This window comes from Pan troglodytes, chromosome 21 (assembly GCF_028858775.2).
Source record: "Pan troglodytes isolate AG18354 chromosome 21, NHGRI_mPanTro3-v2.0_pri, whole genome shotgun sequence".
In the NCBI taxonomy this organism is placed as follows: domain Eukaryota; kingdom Metazoa; phylum Chordata; class Mammalia; order Primates; family Hominidae; genus Pan; species Pan troglodytes.
This window is the reverse complement of record NC_072419.2, coordinates 15954374-15971573: the sequence shown is the minus strand read 5'-3', so window position 1 is coordinate 15971573 and position 17200 is coordinate 15954374. Positions and strand designations below refer to the sequence as shown.

At 38.3% G+C, this 17200-nt stretch overlaps 1 protein-coding gene across 11 annotated transcripts in view; it reads right to left on the bottom strand.

The window, feature by feature from the left end:
- The window catches only part of PLCB4 (phospholipase C beta 4), a 210561-nt gene that overhangs the window by 47703 nt on the left and 145658 nt on the right, over nucleotides 1-17200 (bottom strand). For all 11 annotated transcript variants that reach the window (XR_010154028.1, XR_010154029.1, XM_016937435.4 and 8 more), the window contains 3 exons: nucleotides 12842-12944; nucleotides 11289-11453; nucleotides 8797-9001 (listed from right to left, as the gene is read on the bottom strand). Coding sequence is in view for 9 of the 11 variants with exons in the window: in XM_016937435.4 (XP_016792924.1) it covers nucleotides 8797-9001; nucleotides 11289-11453; nucleotides 12842-12944 (473 nt within the window). In the remaining 2 variants the exon portion in view is untranslated. The remainder of the gene's footprint in view (nucleotides 1-8796; nucleotides 9002-11288; nucleotides 11454-12841; nucleotides 12945-17200) is intronic.

Below are 17200 nucleotides of genomic sequence, written 5' to 3'. Positions count from 1 at the left end.
ACATGGCTTTCTCATCGTCATCAGGATGCCATGAAGTGGGCATGATTAAGGTCCTTCAGCACATGAAGACACAATTTGACCAACCTAGACTTTTAGCGCAACTCTTTGTGCCTGACTCCCAAATGCCTCTTCTTGCCACTTGTCCACACCATTATGAGGCAGAGTGAGGTTTAACTTGTATCCATTAAACTTTTCTGCCCTTCTTTGGAGGAGATATACTTGGTCTATGCTTCTCTGTACATTCCCACGTCAGATATGTTTTGCCAAGTATCCAATCCCAATGGCACATTTCAGTGATAACACACAGGACTGGGTGGTTAGGAAACAAATACTCGCTAATTTTTAATAACATATAATCAGTCTGGGGGCCTGAAGAGAGTATATGGCATTTTTGAGGAGTAACTGGTAGTCTTTTCCATAGGAATAACAGATAATACTTTAATTACTTAAAACAAGTTACAGAATCAATAAAGCAAGACATTAAAGAATCAATAAAGCAAGATATTAAATGATCCATCTATCCTAACCAAGCATTTTTGTATATTTTTGTGTCATTTTTGCACATGAATACATATTTTCCATGGTTTATTAGAAGTTATATAACCTGCATTTTCATTGATGCATATATTATATCGGCATAGTTCTGAAAATTATTTTTAGTAAATGGGTAATGTCACATTGATTTTCTATATCAAACTATTCCCCACTGGTAGATACTTAGATGGGCTTTCAACTTTTCTATAAAAAGATGAATTTAGGAATATCTTAGTGCAAAAAATGATTTCTTTGTCATTTTATCAGAAAGTTAATGGTTTAGTTAAATAATATAGCACTTTATATAACTCAAATGCCTGATAGGCATTCCTAACAAAATTTATTCTTAATAAGCTTTAAAATAGTTATTGAAGAATGATGAATGGAAGGACTACTAAGAAAATAAAGCAGAGGCCGGTCACGGTGGCTCATGCCTGTAATCCCAGTACTTTGGGAGGCTGAGGTGGGTGGATCATTTGAGGTCAAGAATTTAAGATCAGCCTGGTCAACATGGTGAAATCCTATCTTTACTAAAAATACACACACACACACACACACACACACAAACACACACACACACAAATTAGCCCCATGTGGTGGTGCACACCTGTAATCCCAGCTACTCGGGAGGCTGAGGCAGGAGAATTGCTTGAACCTGGCAAGTGGAGGTTGCAGTAAGCTGAGATCATGCCACTGCACTGCAGCCTGGGCGACAGAGCAAGACTCTGTCTCATAAAGAATAAAAAATAAAAATTAAAAGCAGAATTAAGAGGGTGGAGTAGGTTGAATAGTGTCCACCAAAACTCCTGTCTACCTAGAACTTAAGAACGTGATGTTATTTATAAACAGGGTCTTTGCTTAGGTTTTAGAAGAGGACTGAAATGAGATCATACTAGATCAGGGTGGGCCCTAAATCCAATCACTAGTGTCGCTATAAGAAGGGAGAGAACATGGAGTCACAGGGAAGAAGGCCATGTGACAACAGAGGCAGAGACTGGAGTGGTGCATCTTCAAGCCAAGGAATGCCAAGGACTGTCTGAAGCCACCAGAAGCCAGAAAGAGGCAAGGAAGGATTCTTCCCGAGAGCCTTCAGAGGGGGCATGGCCCTGCCCACCACTTAGTCTCAGGCTTCTAGCCTCCATAAATCTCTGCTGTTTTAAACCACCCAGTTTGTGGTTATTTGTTACAGTAGTTCTAGGAAACCAGGGCAGAGGGAGAACAAGACAACTGTACATTCGATTGCCAACAGTAATTGAGGGGGAAAAAATTCACTACTTAAATTCTTGGGTATGCATCTTCCATAAAAAGTCATGTGCTTAAGTGTACAAGGCAGGCTTTATCATTAAGACTATGGAGGGTCCAGCAGCCCCTGGAGACCTCCTGCTAGAATACCAGTGGTTTTCCTCCTGTTTATGCAGCAATGTCTTGGTCTCAGCTTCTAGGGCTGATTCTACACAATCCTGACCTAGCTGAATCCACATATTGTCTTGTTTGTCACAGGCAAGCTATCTGAGATGCTCTCATCAGCCATCTGCTATCGGATTATGTAGATGTCACCTAAATGATACAACAAAATCGGAGCCTGCTGAAGATTTATCCATTAGCTGGATAAATATCATTACTTAAATCTATCTTGAATTACCAATATTAACAAATCTAGACACTATTAGGGACATATGATGCCAGATCCTAACATCCTGCCTTATTTGGTCTTATTTTTTGAAACGTCTTATTTGAGATGTTTTATTTGCAATTAGAGGCTGCCTTTACCTTTAAGAAATTACAATATACAATAATAATGCAATATAATGTTCTTGAACAAAATGCAACAAAAATATGAAAAGTGTAAAGTAAGGTTTGTTCAAATTAAATCAGATAAGACAAAAAAGAGATTACAAAAGGACTAAATGCCTTGAGCAAGGCTAAAGTTAGCAGGCTATTTGAAATGGATGCTTCATTCCTAGCAATTTCATATAACAAACTAGATACTTCTAGGATAAGCATGTCCAACCCATGGCCCACAGGCCACATGTGGCCCAGGATGGCTTTGAATGTGGCCCAACACGAATTTGTAAACTTTCCTAAAACATGAGAATTATGCACAAACTTTTTTTATTTTTATTTTTTAAATTTTATTTATTTATTTATTTATTTTTATAGCTCATCAGCTATCGTTAGTGTTAGTATATTTTATTTGTGGCTCAAGACAATTCTTATTCTTCCAATGTGGCCCAAGGAAGCCAAAAGATTGGATACCCCTTTCTAGGATGTCTAATTGGGTCATGTGGTGGCAGGTGTTCATTCTGTAGCTGGAGTTATAGAACAATGCAGAAGAATGGCATTTGAATACCTGGGACAGTTCTGACAAAAATTCTCTGCCAAAGTGCAAAGGGCTCAGCATTAGGGAGCCAAGGCCTGCCTTGGCATCTTTAAGATAATTTTTCATTGTAATTCAGTTTCTCCACTGGCCAGCGGCATATATATGTGAGACATATGGATAGGTAGATACGAAGAGTGCTGCATATCAAAAAAGGAAATTGATTTTTAATAGCCACATTTAAAATAATCTGTAATCAGAGAATGAAAAGCTCTACCTCAAATATCTCATACTTACCTACTTGTGTAACTGTACTTGAAAAATGGTATTTATTTTTTCCTTGCCTCAGCCCAGAAAAATAACTTGAGGAAGTGGTTAAATAAATCTGGTATATTCTTGGCCAAAGTTTTGCATATTCAAGTAAACCCAGTATCTTTCTTTGGTGCCAATATGACATTTCACTGGGCTTCCTTCCTTTTATTGGGGAATACTGTGGCTGCCTATTTCCCATTTAGTTTAGGGTTCCACAGGATAAATCACTGTGGCAAGAATTCATTTCCAGTGCTGATCGGCATCCACTGGCAGGTGAGTAGGCCTTGCTAGGGGGGAGCCACATTGTACATCTAACAGGGTAGAGATGGATGCATGCAAACTCCTGACTCTGCAGAACCCATGTGGGTGGCCTAAAACACCCTAGATTCTTGGAGGCCACAGCAGGGGCTCCGGAACCTATCTTTTTAAAAGAAACCAGTCTGCTTTTTCTGATTTGGTTCTTTCATTAAGATTTAACTTAAAGCTCTACTTATGTGTATTTTTAAAAACACCATCTATTTCTGGGCATAATGTCATTTCCATGAAGCTGGTCTCTCCTAGTAAAGACTTTCCATGTAGGCCCTGCTTTTCCCCTCCCTTCCTCCCTGCCATGCTTCCTGACTTTCATATAGAGTTGAAAGCATCAATTTAGGTGTCTCTAAGAATGGAAATGAAGATAGCAATTCCTTAGTACAGACTTCCAGATGCTTATTGGCTTTTCAGGAGAACTCAGTTGATTTTTGTTTGTTTAACCAATGCTTTTCAAATCATTGAGTGCCTCAGTGGTGAGCACTGCCCATGGCACCTACACTCCCCCTCCCCACCCCTATGTGCTCACTTCTGGCCCAGGTTCCCTCCCATTCCCCTCTACTATTCCTAACTTGCCAAGAGGTACAGGCAGAAGAAAAATCCTTTTCCCCTATCAGCTGCAATGTGGTGCTGATAAAGAAAGGCAAATCCCAAGTCTATGATTTTGTCTTAGTCCTTTGGGTTCCTACCAAAAGATTAAGCATTTCTCAAACTGCATTTCCTAGAATGGCAGAAAATACAGTAGGTGCTTGGGCAACAAGATCCTGTGTCAAATAAGACTGGGAAATGCTCATGTTCTCCCCCTCCCCTTGGGCATTCACCATACATCCCAGGAGCCATGCAATAGATAAGCCTGTTTAAATTTGCTTAGTCTAGCAATTTCCAAAGTATTTTACCATAATCCATCCTGCCCCCTTCCCCTCCAGAGCTTTTCTTCTTGAAGTCTGACTAATATTTTCTGTAGTACAGAAAAGGCCACAAGAAAGATATCACTGTGAATATGCAACTGGGTTTTTCAACAAATATTTAATAAAATATGACATTTTAGCACCCTTAAGGAAGAGGACAGATGGAACAAGTTTAAACTGCATCAGGAAGTCCTGAGATTATTTCCCAGGAATGGCATCTTAATTAAGAACATTCTTTCTCTGGAAATATCTGATATAAGAAACAGTCAACTATCTTTGTAAAAATGGTTGGAAAGCAACCCTATGAAAACCCTGGGCAGAGACCCAAGATGTATTTTTAATCATAGGGAAGGTGGAAAGGGGAAATGTACAAAGAAATAGAGGGTCACTTCATCTTCCCTGACATAAAACAGTTGTAGAAGAGGAGGCAAAATTTATGGTTGCAGAAGTAATGATCAGCACTGCCCGAGGAACAAAGCGCTGGCAGGCTCATGAAACACAGCGGGGAGTGACATTTCGATACAATGCTGAGGCTCCATAGATTTCGGAAGCAAAGCATCAACTCTCTTATTTGCTCCCCTTTCACTCAGCAATAATAAAATAAACACAAGTGATAAAACCCACCCAAAGCAACAGTGGGTGAAAAAGAAATACTGACACTCGTTTCATTGCCATTAGCCCTGGAACTGCTTCCTGTCTCCTACAGCAGTGTCTAACAATGATAAAGCCTTGCAATGGGCAAATGCCATCTACGGTGGCGTTGGCACCTACAGATAAAGCAGCAAAGATAATCCCAGCACTCGGAGTCTCATTGGATTTGATAAAGGAAGAATGCTCCTAGCACCCAATCTAGTACTTCTATTTGTGTATGACAGAGGGAGTAAAAGACAGGGTTGTTTTTCTTTACGTTTTGTAGCAAAATAATATTGAAAAAATTAAGCCAAGTTTTCATGATTCATTCCTAATCATCTGTCCTAAATGTTACTTTTTTTTTTTTTTCTGATAGGAGACTGTATTGTTGGACATTTTGCATCTGGGCTGCTTAGAAACAGCCAGGAAGGGTTCAGAACTCATGGTAGCCATCACTGCTCTGTTATTTCTTTGTGTCTTTTGGGAGTTATTTTGTTGTTGTTGTTGTTGTTGTTTTTGGAGACAGAGTCTTGCTCTGTCAACCAGGCTGGAGTGCGGTGGCAGGAACTCGGCTCACTTCAACCTCTGCCTCCCAGGTACAATCAATTCTTGTGCCTCAGCCTCCAGAGTAGCTGGGATTACAGGCGTGTGCTACCATGGCCGGCTAATTTTTGCATTTTTAGTAGAGACAGTGTTTTGCCATGTTGGCCAGGCTGGTCTTGAATTCCTGGCCTCATGGGATCCACGCGCCTCGGCCTCCCAAAGTGCTGGGATTACAGGCATGAGCCACCGCGCCTGGCCAGTTTTGAGAGTTTTTATGCTATAGAAATGAGAAGGAGAAGCAGAAGGAGTTGCACTCAAATTCCTGCCTCTGTTTCCTCAGCGGCCAAGGAAGAAAACTTCAGTGTTTATCCATAACTAAATTATGGCCGACATAAAATGTAATCCTATACAGCTAATAAAAATATAAAAATATTTCATGACATGGAAACATATTCTAAAAAAAAAATTAGAATTCCAAATTAGCAGTATAGTAAGATTTAATTTTATTAAAAATAAAACAGAAAAGGCCAGGCACAGTGGCTCACGTCTGTAATCCCAGCACTTTGGGCGGCCGACGCAAGTGGATCACCTGAGGTCAGAAGTTCAAGATCAGCCTGGCCAACATGGTGAAACCCCCTCTCTACTAAAAACACAAAATTAGCTGGGCATAGTGGTGCACGCCTGTAGTTCTAGCTATTGGGAGGCTGAGACAGGAGAATCGCCTGAACATGGGAGATGGAGGTTGCAGTGAGCCGAGATTGTGTCACTGCACTCCAGCCTGGGTGACAAGAGCAAAACTCCATCTCAAATAAATAAATAAACAAACAGGAAAAAAAGAGACTGGAAGTAAACAATAGCTGTCTCTGGGCAGCAGATTTGTGAGTGACCCTCATTTGATCCTCTGTGTTCTCAGAATTGCTCTCTGATACATATTTTAGCTACTTTTTATAGTATAAACCTGCTACGCATATTTGTGGAAAAAAGTAATGAAAATCCACACTATCTTTCTTTAGCTAAATATAAATCTAATGATGTATATTGATGAGTTTCTGTTTTTTCCTAGGGAAAAAAAAACATTTTTTTTTCTAGAAAATGCTGAGTGTGATGGTGCTGAGCTTCATCTTGAACTTGTTCCTGTGGAATGAGGAGGGAATATCAATACTCCAGGGAACACAGACTCTATAGATTTCCTATCTCACTGGTTCAGCACATAAACACACTGAGATATGAATGTGGGAGGTTGGCTAAACAGGGAAAATATAAGTATATTTTGAATAAGTCAAGAAGCTATAAAGAAGATCAGAGATTTGGAAAAAGACAGTCCTCATATTCTTCTTCTGTTATCTACAGGGAAGACCCTGACACCGCATAATGTCTGTCCCTGGTTTCTTCACATATAAAATAAATGACCAGAGAATTTTGAATAAATTGTATTTGAATGTCAAATCTGGTTAAGGCATCGACTGCAGAATCTCATCAATGGTACATAGAAATTTCAAACGCTTCTGATAAAAAGTAAGCAGCCACAATGACATGTTAGGAAAGAATACTGGCAGGACTAATATTAAAGAGATTAATTTGGCTCAATACTTAAATACAACATGGGTAATAAGCTACATTGTAAATACAGATGTTTCTGCAGCACAGATCTCCCTATGCTTACATCCATTCTGAACAACTTCATGCTTTTGGATCTCTTTACATAAAGCTCTTGGCATAAAGTAGAAGCTAAACAAATGATTTATTTCCCTTTTCTATTCGAGTGGCTCAGTTCCCAAGAATGAATTAGAGTTTCAGTGGGAAGTTAACCCATGCAGAGGCAAAACTTCTAAATCTTCCATCATATGGGTTTATACAACTATTTCTAAAATGTATGAGGTATTCCACAGTTCCTGCTTTCTAAGCTCACGTATGTGGATTATGATTTAACTCATCAGCTGATGCCCCATGGCCACCACCATGCTGTGTTGCAGGGAGGTTTCTGAGGTTTGCCACGGACTGCTGCTCCTAAACCCACCACTTGTCTCCAGTGCCCCTTTCTGATCCTCTTACCCAGCCTCACAGCATCCCTTTCCAGGCTTTTTATGGGTTATTACCTCTATTACTGTATGTTGTAGCTTCTAATGTGCTTCCTTTTTTTTTTTATGAAAGACAAAGGAGAAGGAGGAAGGAGCCTGGACTATGAATTTTGGGATGGAAAAATCCTCATGGCTTATTTTAATTTTTGACTCTGATATTAGACTGGTAAAGTTGTGGTTTAGTTGCAGAAAATCTGCCCTCCACAGAAGCATGCACTACTAAAAACAAACAGCAAAATTATCCCATATTCCCCAGACAAAATAGTGATGTGTTCCAGTAAAGTATAGAAATTATATCTGTGTCTACAGACACCCTGCCCACCCCCATGAGCTCATACATTTCTGAGCCTTGCTATATCATGTACTCTAATGATAAGCACCTCACAATAATGCTATGAGGGAGGTAGTTATTATTATCTTCACTTTGCAGGGGAGGAAACGAGGGGTTTGAGAGGTTACATCCTCTCCCCAAGACCACCCTGCCAGCAGTGGAGAGTGAGGATTTGAACCCTTGGCTAATCGGATGCCATCATCCTGCTGTACTATTTCCTTATGGTTCAACAGGCTGACAATATAGAGGATCTTTGCTTTCTTTTAATGTATTGGCTTAGATGGAGGCCATAAAAAGTTAACATGTTTGCATGTAAGCAAAATCCTATGACTTAATCTAGCTTTGGATTCCTCCCATTGATTACCTTAAAGCATGTAGATTGATGACTAGGATTTTTTATGAAATTGAACTTTGTTGTGGATTTGGAAGAAAATTCAGGCATGTTGATAGCTGAATTCAATTTAAATCTTTTAGCGATACTATTGATAAGATATCTATGGTTTCACCTTATTTATGTTTTTTTCCCTAGTCTGATTGTCAATATAAATATACCCTTCACAAAATGTGTTTGTAAAAATTGATAAACAACATAAAATTATAGTATTTTAAAATAAGAAAGGACTTTAAAGATCATCTCGTTTTGCATTTTCATTTCTTACTATGAAACCTGAGGTTATGATGTATTCTTGATGTATTCAAGGTAATCAGGGTTGGCAGCATTAGCAGGAATAGACAGTATTTTTGTTGTTTTTTAAAGCATGGACAAGATGTTTTATAATCTTATAATCTAGGACCTCATCTATATCATATTCTGTACCCAAATGTTTATCTTACCTCCAAATCCATCAGGCACATATGTTTTAAGAACAATATTGCAGAAAATTGTTGGTAGTGATAATGGTTTATTTCCCTCATTTCGAAGGGAAATGTGTCGATATCCGGCTTGGAGGCCATCAAGCGGGAGGATCCTCTGGCCAATCAGCTTGTTGTTATCATCATACACAGCTATTCTCAAGACAGCCAGGTCTGGCAGGATCACCTGCAAACAGAACAGGACTTTCACTGATTTTTCCAATGCAGCGCCCAAGAACCATGACTCTAAGGAGTGTGGACCAAATCCATGCTGTTCTTAAATGTTCCGTGATGTTGAAAGTAAGTCCATGATCCATCTGCATTCCCCAAAATGTACTGCATGAGCTACAGTGCCCAAGACACTGAGAAAAGCAATTGGAACATGTTTCCTGGAAATTATCTCATGAAAAATGTTAGATGAAATGAATGTTAAAGATTACCACTTCAACCCTTGTGATTGATCCTTGTCCCCACCCATATAATGGATGAGAAATAAAGCCACTTTCCTTGATCTTAGACATATCAGTGACAGAGTGGGGCCTGGGAATTGGGGATCTAATCCTGTGATCTAATATCTGGCATATTGCTGACATCTATATTTGTTTGTTTTTAAGAATACGAAAGTATCTCTGAATAAATAAAGTATCTCTGAATAAATAAATTAAGTATCTCTGAATAAATGCTTCATGCATAAGAGATAACTTTTGTATATAAATTTGGGTCCTCCTTGTTTCTTGTACTCCTCAGTTTCCAGCAAATGTTGGGATGTTAAATAGAGTAAGATGCGGTAGCTAGAAACATTAACATACTTTGATTCTAAGACACCTACTCCTGCTATCCCCAAACGTAATAAATGAACATAAAATCTGAGTTCAGATAGCAGAAACCTGATTCAGTTACAAAATAGCAACATTACAAAAAGGGTATCCAATGTGTTTAATCAGGAATGCCTTTTTATTGGCTAAAAGCAACCAGGACATCTTGCTTGATCTGAGTGCTATGTTTAAAGCTAGACAATGGACTGGTTGCCTATTTACATCTAAAGGCTATAATTTAATTCCAGCTTAATGAAGATGAAGAGGAGAAACCATGGTAAATTAGCCAATTTCCCTCTCTCTTGCTCCTTATGCAGTGAATAGAGGCTTGGGCTTTGCCATTCTTGCCATGTGAGATTAGTGAAAAATACAACAATGACAAGAAAGAAAACAAAGTTTTTAAAGCACTTGCTAGCAATGAAAAAAACGATTTAACTTCTGAAGAACAGAGGAGGACTCAGAATTGGCATCTCGTTTCTAGTGCCAGAACTATTATATATAAACACTAAGCTGGGTATTTTCTCATTCATCCAAAACAAAGAATGCCTGAGTCAACTTTCTCAGCTTCTAGAAATGTGAGTAGGGATTATTCACTATGCCAAAGAACACTAGCCATACTGGTAACGGATCCAGCTATAACAAATTGGAAATACCAGGGAAGGAAAAAACCAAATCACAGCTATGCATGTAATTTACACCATATCCTGACAGGGGCAGAGAAGAAGACAATGGGATGCGAAGATTGTGTGGATCCCAGGGTAAACTTAAATGTCAAAATGGCCTGTTTCATCAAACCTACATTGATCTCCCTTCATTTGGTTTCTGTAAGCCAGTTACTCTATTCTGAAATGGATAATCCCTATTTTGTTAAGGAAAGAAGCCGATTATCTGTGTTGCATGATGTACAAATGGAGCAGAACCAGCTGGAAAACTTGTGCCTAAAGAAGCAGCAAGAAATCATTGTGGTCAGGACAACAGAGTAAGTAAGAAAGGAAAGTGAACATTCTTGGAGACAGCACTGCCGGTGTGCGGATTTTCCACTGCATCTTCAATAGACAAAAAATAAACCAAGGGAAAAGGTGAATAAGAGATTAACAACCGAACGTTAGAGAGAATGGCTGTGATTGTTTTTAGGATCCAACATACGGTATTAGGAGAAAAAAATAAAACACTAACAACAGTACAAGAAGGATAAGACCTGCAAGTAGGCAACAGGTGTTACTCTTTCAGGAGAGACAGGACCATGCCAACTGACCCATGTAGTGACATCTATTGACCAAAATTTTGGAGTGCAGCATCTTACCTGACTACTTGGCTAAAGGAATAGTGTAAGTTACCAGTAACTTCCAGGGTAGGGAAGAACTCTCTAGTGTACGATGGTGTCCACCAGCAAGGACTCATTCTAAAAGATGGTAAACCCAGAGCTGAGGCACTGCTGTGCAGGAGATGGGCTCTTCCAAGGAGGAGAGGAGAACCAAAAGGAGGGCAGGGCCAAATAGAACCAATGATCCTATGACAGCTACAGAAGTTAGCCATTAGGAGAAGAGAAAAAGAAGATGTTGTCGGTTGAATAAGTGCCCCTGTATCGTGTAGCGTCTGTGAACTAAAACATGGCTCCCAAGTTATTAGAGTAAGTTTGACGTGCTGAAAATGTCCTACCTTCCGAAATACAAATGACTCTTCATTGTAAACTGGATTGAGTCCATTATTCATAACCATGCGAGTTCGGAATTCCTTACGTATGGTGTCAGTGGGCAACCCATACATATCCACCTCTACGTAGGTGCCAATTTTCTTATCTGATAAGAATTGACCTGATATAACCTGTAGCAGCACGAAAGAGAGCAAAGAGAAGTAAGCTCTGTGTAAGCATCAGTAGCAAAAAATAATCAGGAAGTAAGAAATTCTGTCTTTTGGGTGGGAGCAGGAATTTCAATTATCTATGGCAATAATGTATTCATTTCTATCAAACCAAAACATTATCGAACAACTACTATAGGCAAAAAAACCCCAGCTGTTTCAAGCAGATGTTCTACCTTCTAGAACTGTCTAGAAAAAAACAAAGAAAAAATATATATGAATCATAATACAAATAGTGTCCACGGCCTCTTCAACTCACCTAAGTGTCTACACCTATGAAATGAAGTGATGAATTCAGGTATGTCCTAAGACCCTTCATAGCTCTAATTCCATCATGCCATACTTATTAATGAATTATTTTAGAAGTCTTGAAAAGAGACACACAGAAAAGTGAAGCTAGAATTTGTCTGTCATTACTGATATTGACATTGGTCAGCTAGGACAGTTTTATAATGTTAGTCTATCCACGATAAAGCTATGGAGAGATGATTTTTCATTTAGTGTTTAAATGACTATAGCCACTTATTAGGGTTTTTTGTTTACATTATTTTCTAGCTAACAATCTGAAACAGCTTTTTTGAGGTATATTTGACATACAATAAATTATATGCATTTAAAATGTACAATTAGGCTAGGCATGGTGGCTCATCCCTGTAATCCCAGTACTTTGGGAGGCTGAGGCAGGTAGATCACCTGAGGTTAGGAGTTTGAGAACAGCCTGGCCAACATGGTAAAAACCCATCTCTACTAAAAATATAAAAATTAGCCAGGTGTGGCGGTGGGCACCTGTAATCCCAGCTACAGGTGCAGGAGAATCACTTGAACCCGGGAGGAGGAGGTTGCAGTGAGCCGAGATTGTGCCACTGCACTCCTGCCTGGGCGACAGAGTGATACTCAGTGTCAAAAAATAAAAAACAAACAAAAAAAAAATGTAAAATTAGATCAGTTGGGACATATGAGCACATCTGCGAAACCACCTCCATAATTAAGATGATAAACATTTGTATCATCACCTGAAGTTTCTTTGTGCCCTTTTGTAACCCATTCCTCCCTGCCTTTTTTCCAAAGGCCATCACTGATTTACTGTCTGTCACTATAATTTGCATTTTCTAGAATTTTGTATAAATGGAATCAAGTAGCAGGTACTTTTTTGATGGTATCTTTCACTTTAAGTAGCTAATAATTTTACTAGTGAAAAAATGGGTCTCATTTTTTAAAAAGGGGGTGGAATCTTAAGTCAAAGTTGTGAGCAGCACATGGATCTTGCAATTTAACATTCAATATTTTATAATTTCTTTCAAGGACCACTTGCATATACATTTATACTACCTTGTGATGAGCAGGGGCCTTACCTGCACTGAGCAAGTGGCTGCAATAACACCATCAACAGGAGTTTCAGAGAAGGGGTCAAATGTTCGATCAGGCCGCCTCATGAAATCTGGTTTGAGAAGGTACCTGGTAGGACAATAGCATAGAAGTTTATTAGTAGGTTTTACAAAGACTAAAACACTCGCTAGTTGAAACAATGGGTGCTTCCTTTTCTCCATCTGTAACACAGGAGCTAGGATTTTAGGCAGAGGGTCCTAAGGATGGAAGAGAATGTGCCCGCCCTTATGCACAACCTTAAAGAGCTGCAGCCTCAGTGGTATCCAGGACTTCCTGATCCTATCATCTTCTCTGGAACTTTTCTATCCCCTGGTCACCTTTAAATACTTTTCTTTATATGTATAAAATAAAATGCAAAGAATAACAATGAAAAACCAATTATATTAGCTATAGTTATCAAAATATAAAAATATGTGATATTCTACCTCTGTATTAATTGTACTTTTAATAATGCATTAAATTATAAGATCTAATGGTAAGATCTAATTATGATGACAATAATCTAAAGTACAAAAATATTTTGAGACAGCTGTAACAACAGTAGTGAAATATGACAATGTCTGTGATTTACATTGGTGAGAGAGTCACGGGTACCACTAATGTGACTGTGGATTGTTGTCTACATTCACAATCAAAGGTAGTTGACATTTCAGCTAGAGGTAGGTGAAAATAAAAATAAATTATTTCTCCATTTCTAGTAGAAACAATCAGGCAAGAAAACAAATTAAAAGGCATCCAGATTGGAAAGAAGGAAGTAAGCCTATTTCTAGTCACAGATGACATGATCCCATAAATAAAAAAAAAACTCTAAGGAGTGGAATAAATAAATTCACCACTATTGCAGGATACCAGATAAACATATAAAAAGTCAATTGTATTTCTATACAATGACAATGAACAATACAAAAATGAAATTAAGAAAACAATTCTATAACAGCAGCAAAATATAAACCACTTAGGAATAAACTTTTTAAAAAAAAATAAGTGTCTACAATTTGAAAACTACAAGACACTGTTGAAAAAAATTAAAGAAGAGCTAAATAAATGGGAAGACATCTTGCCTTCATGGGTTGGAAGACCATATTGTTAAGCTGGAAGTATTTCTCAAATTGATGTGTGAATTCAGTGTAATCTCTATCAAAATCCCAGCTGACTTTTTGGTAGAAACTGACAAGCTAATCCTAAAATTCATATAGAAACTCAAGGGATCAAGAATAGCCAAAACAATGTTAAAAGAGAGAACAAAATTGGGTGTCTCACACTTCTTGATTTCAAAACTTATTACCAAGCTACAAGATTTAATCAAGACAGTCTGGTACTGACATAAAGAAAAACACATAAATCATTGAGACAGAATCAAAGTCTATAAATAAATCCACGTATCTATGGCCAATTGATTTTTGACAAGGATGCCAAGACCAATCAATGGGTGAAAGAATAGTCTTTTAAATAAATAGTGACAGGATAACAGGACAGTTCCATGCAAATAAATAGATAAATAAATAAAACTGGATCTTTACCTTATACCATATACAAAAATTAGCTCAAAGAGGATAAAATAACTAAATGCAAGAGCCAAACTACAAAATTCCTAAAAGAAGCCATAAGGACAAATCTTTATGACCTGAATTTGGCAATGGATTCTAAACATGATACCAAAAGCACATGCAATGATACATTGGATTTTCTGTTGAAAACTTTTATGCTTCAAAAGACACTATGAAGAAAGTAAAAAGACTAGTCACAAAAAGGAAAAAAATTGCAATTCATATATCTGATTAGAGGCCTGTATCTAGAATACATAAAGAATAACTCATCTAAATAATGGTCAAATGATCTGAACAGACATTTCTCCAAATAAGATATACAAAAAACCAAGAAGCACATAAAAAGATGTCTAACATCATTAGTCATCAGAGAAATGAATATCAAAACCACAATGAGATATCACTACGTATACACTAGGATGACTGTAATTAATGAGTCAGATAACAATAAGTGTTGACAAGAATGTGGAGAAATTGGAACTCTCATATGTTGCTAGTAGGAGTGTAAAATGATGCATTCACTTAGAAAGACAGTCTGGCAGTTCCTCAAAGAGTTAAACATAGAGTTACCATATGACCCAGCAATTCCATTCTTATGCATGTAACCAAGATAAATGGAAAGACATATTCATAGAAGAACTTGCATATGAACATTCATAGCAGCACTATTTGTAATAATCCAGAGATGGAAATTACCCAAATGTCCATCGATGAATGAATGTATGGCACAAAACGTGGTATATCCATACAATGGAAAATTATTCAGCAATAAAAATAATAAAGTATTGATACACATTACAACCTGGACGAACCTTGAAAACATTATGTTAAGTGAAAGAAGCCAGGCACGAAAGGCCATATGTTATATAAATTCATTTATATCAAATGTTCAGAATAGGCAAATATAGAGACAGAGGGTAGACTAAAATTCCTATTAGGAGATGAAAGCTAAATGATACAGATTTTGAGGTGATGAAAATGTTCTGCAATTACCCTCACTACACAATGTCTGCCCCTCATGTCCACGGGGTAGTGGTCATATAATCACAGATTCTATAATTTCCCTGAAACTTGTGTCAAAAAACTTAAAAAAAATTAAAAAATTATTAGAAATAAGTATAACCATAGATTTAAAGAATCCATACTATGAGCAGTACATCAATGAAAATAAAAGTACTTTTTCCCAAAAGTAAAGGTTTGCTTTTAAATGTAAAAGAATCAAAATTATGGGAACTCAAATCTCTAATTTTTCTTAGAAGCATAACTTTTATTAATTTCAAGTCTCGATGATGTCAACTTTATTATCTGTTAAAATACAACCCAAAAGGGATCCTGAGTCATGATATTTTTTCATTAAAGTTTAATGTCACTTTTCTTAGTTTTGAAAAAGTCACCATTCATTGTTATCTTCTAAGTCTGAACAAAAAACAAAGTGTTAAAAATATTCCCTTACATTTGATAGTCCAAAAAGGAATCTTTAAGAGACAACACTGATTTTTTATCAAGAATATAGAAATTTACACAATTGTTGAAATGTTGAAGGTAATTTTGAACACTCTTGTCTCCAAGAGAATGCAACCCACAATATTAATATAAAAGCTCTCTATATAGAAGAGATTATCTTCTGTATTCATGGAATTTTAGATTTGTAGCTTTTTTTGTGGCTAGAGTTGGCAACTAGAAAATATGATGATACAGCAAAAGGTAAAGAATCAGGATGGAAAGTAGGTGAGTAGCTACAATACTACGCCTGCATCTCCGAGGGAAGCCCACCAGCTTTCTCTGGAAGGAAAACCGACACAGACTGTGAGGGCAGGTAACAATGGTGGTTCTGGCTTTCATGACACAGGCAGCATTTGGACCCCAGCTGTGGCAAATGAGGGATTCTGCCTCCCGAGGAAGGTCGGAACTTGGATGAATACAGGACTGGAGTCACCTTTCCAGTTCTGAATCTCCTTGGGAAGTGAGTGTCCAGAGATTCCTCACTTTCCACAGTCCTTTGTTAAAGATCAAGAGCCCTTCCTACCCACCAAAATAAGAAACGGGATCACAATGACATCTCAGGGTCAAAAGCATTCTTCCACATCCCCCCTTTCAAATCTGCATAGAACACTCATCTCTGAAGGAGTGAATTGATCCAAAATGAGAAATGGCAGGGGAAAGGGGCAAGAAACCCATATCCAATTCTCCAAAGCAGGCACGCTCCGGTGAAATGGGTTCATTTTGTATACTTGAAGAGAGTAAAACAGAGTATGCAGAAGCTTGTCAGGACCATGAGATAAGCCCTGGCCTAGGATAGGACACTTAGCAAGCTTTCTTTGAAGGTCAAAGGAGCATCTGTTCTAGGTCCAAGGCGGTCTGAGAGAGCAGCAGAGGTTGCCTCTCATATCCCTGGTGGCTGTGAGGGTGCAGGGACCTGGGGCATTGATAGGGAAGCTGAAGCCAGAATCTGGCACCAGAGCTGGCTATGTGGATGTGCTAATTGTGCAGTTCTACAGGGCCCTGAACTCAGAAGGGCCCCATGCTTGGTTTAATGCTCTGCATCCACCATCCTAAATTCTCAGGAGCCCTTCATTTTCATTCTGCATTGGGCCCTGCAAATGACATAGATGGTCTGTTTGGTGCTTTCTGGTACAGAAAATGAACTCATTCCAGACATCTAGGTCTGTGCAGTAGGCACAGGCACAAGGCCAAAGCCAATGCCAAGACAGGGATCCAAGGATTTTCTGTGGACTGTGTAGGGCCTTGGAAGGCAAGAGAGGGAGAGAAGAAGGGTTG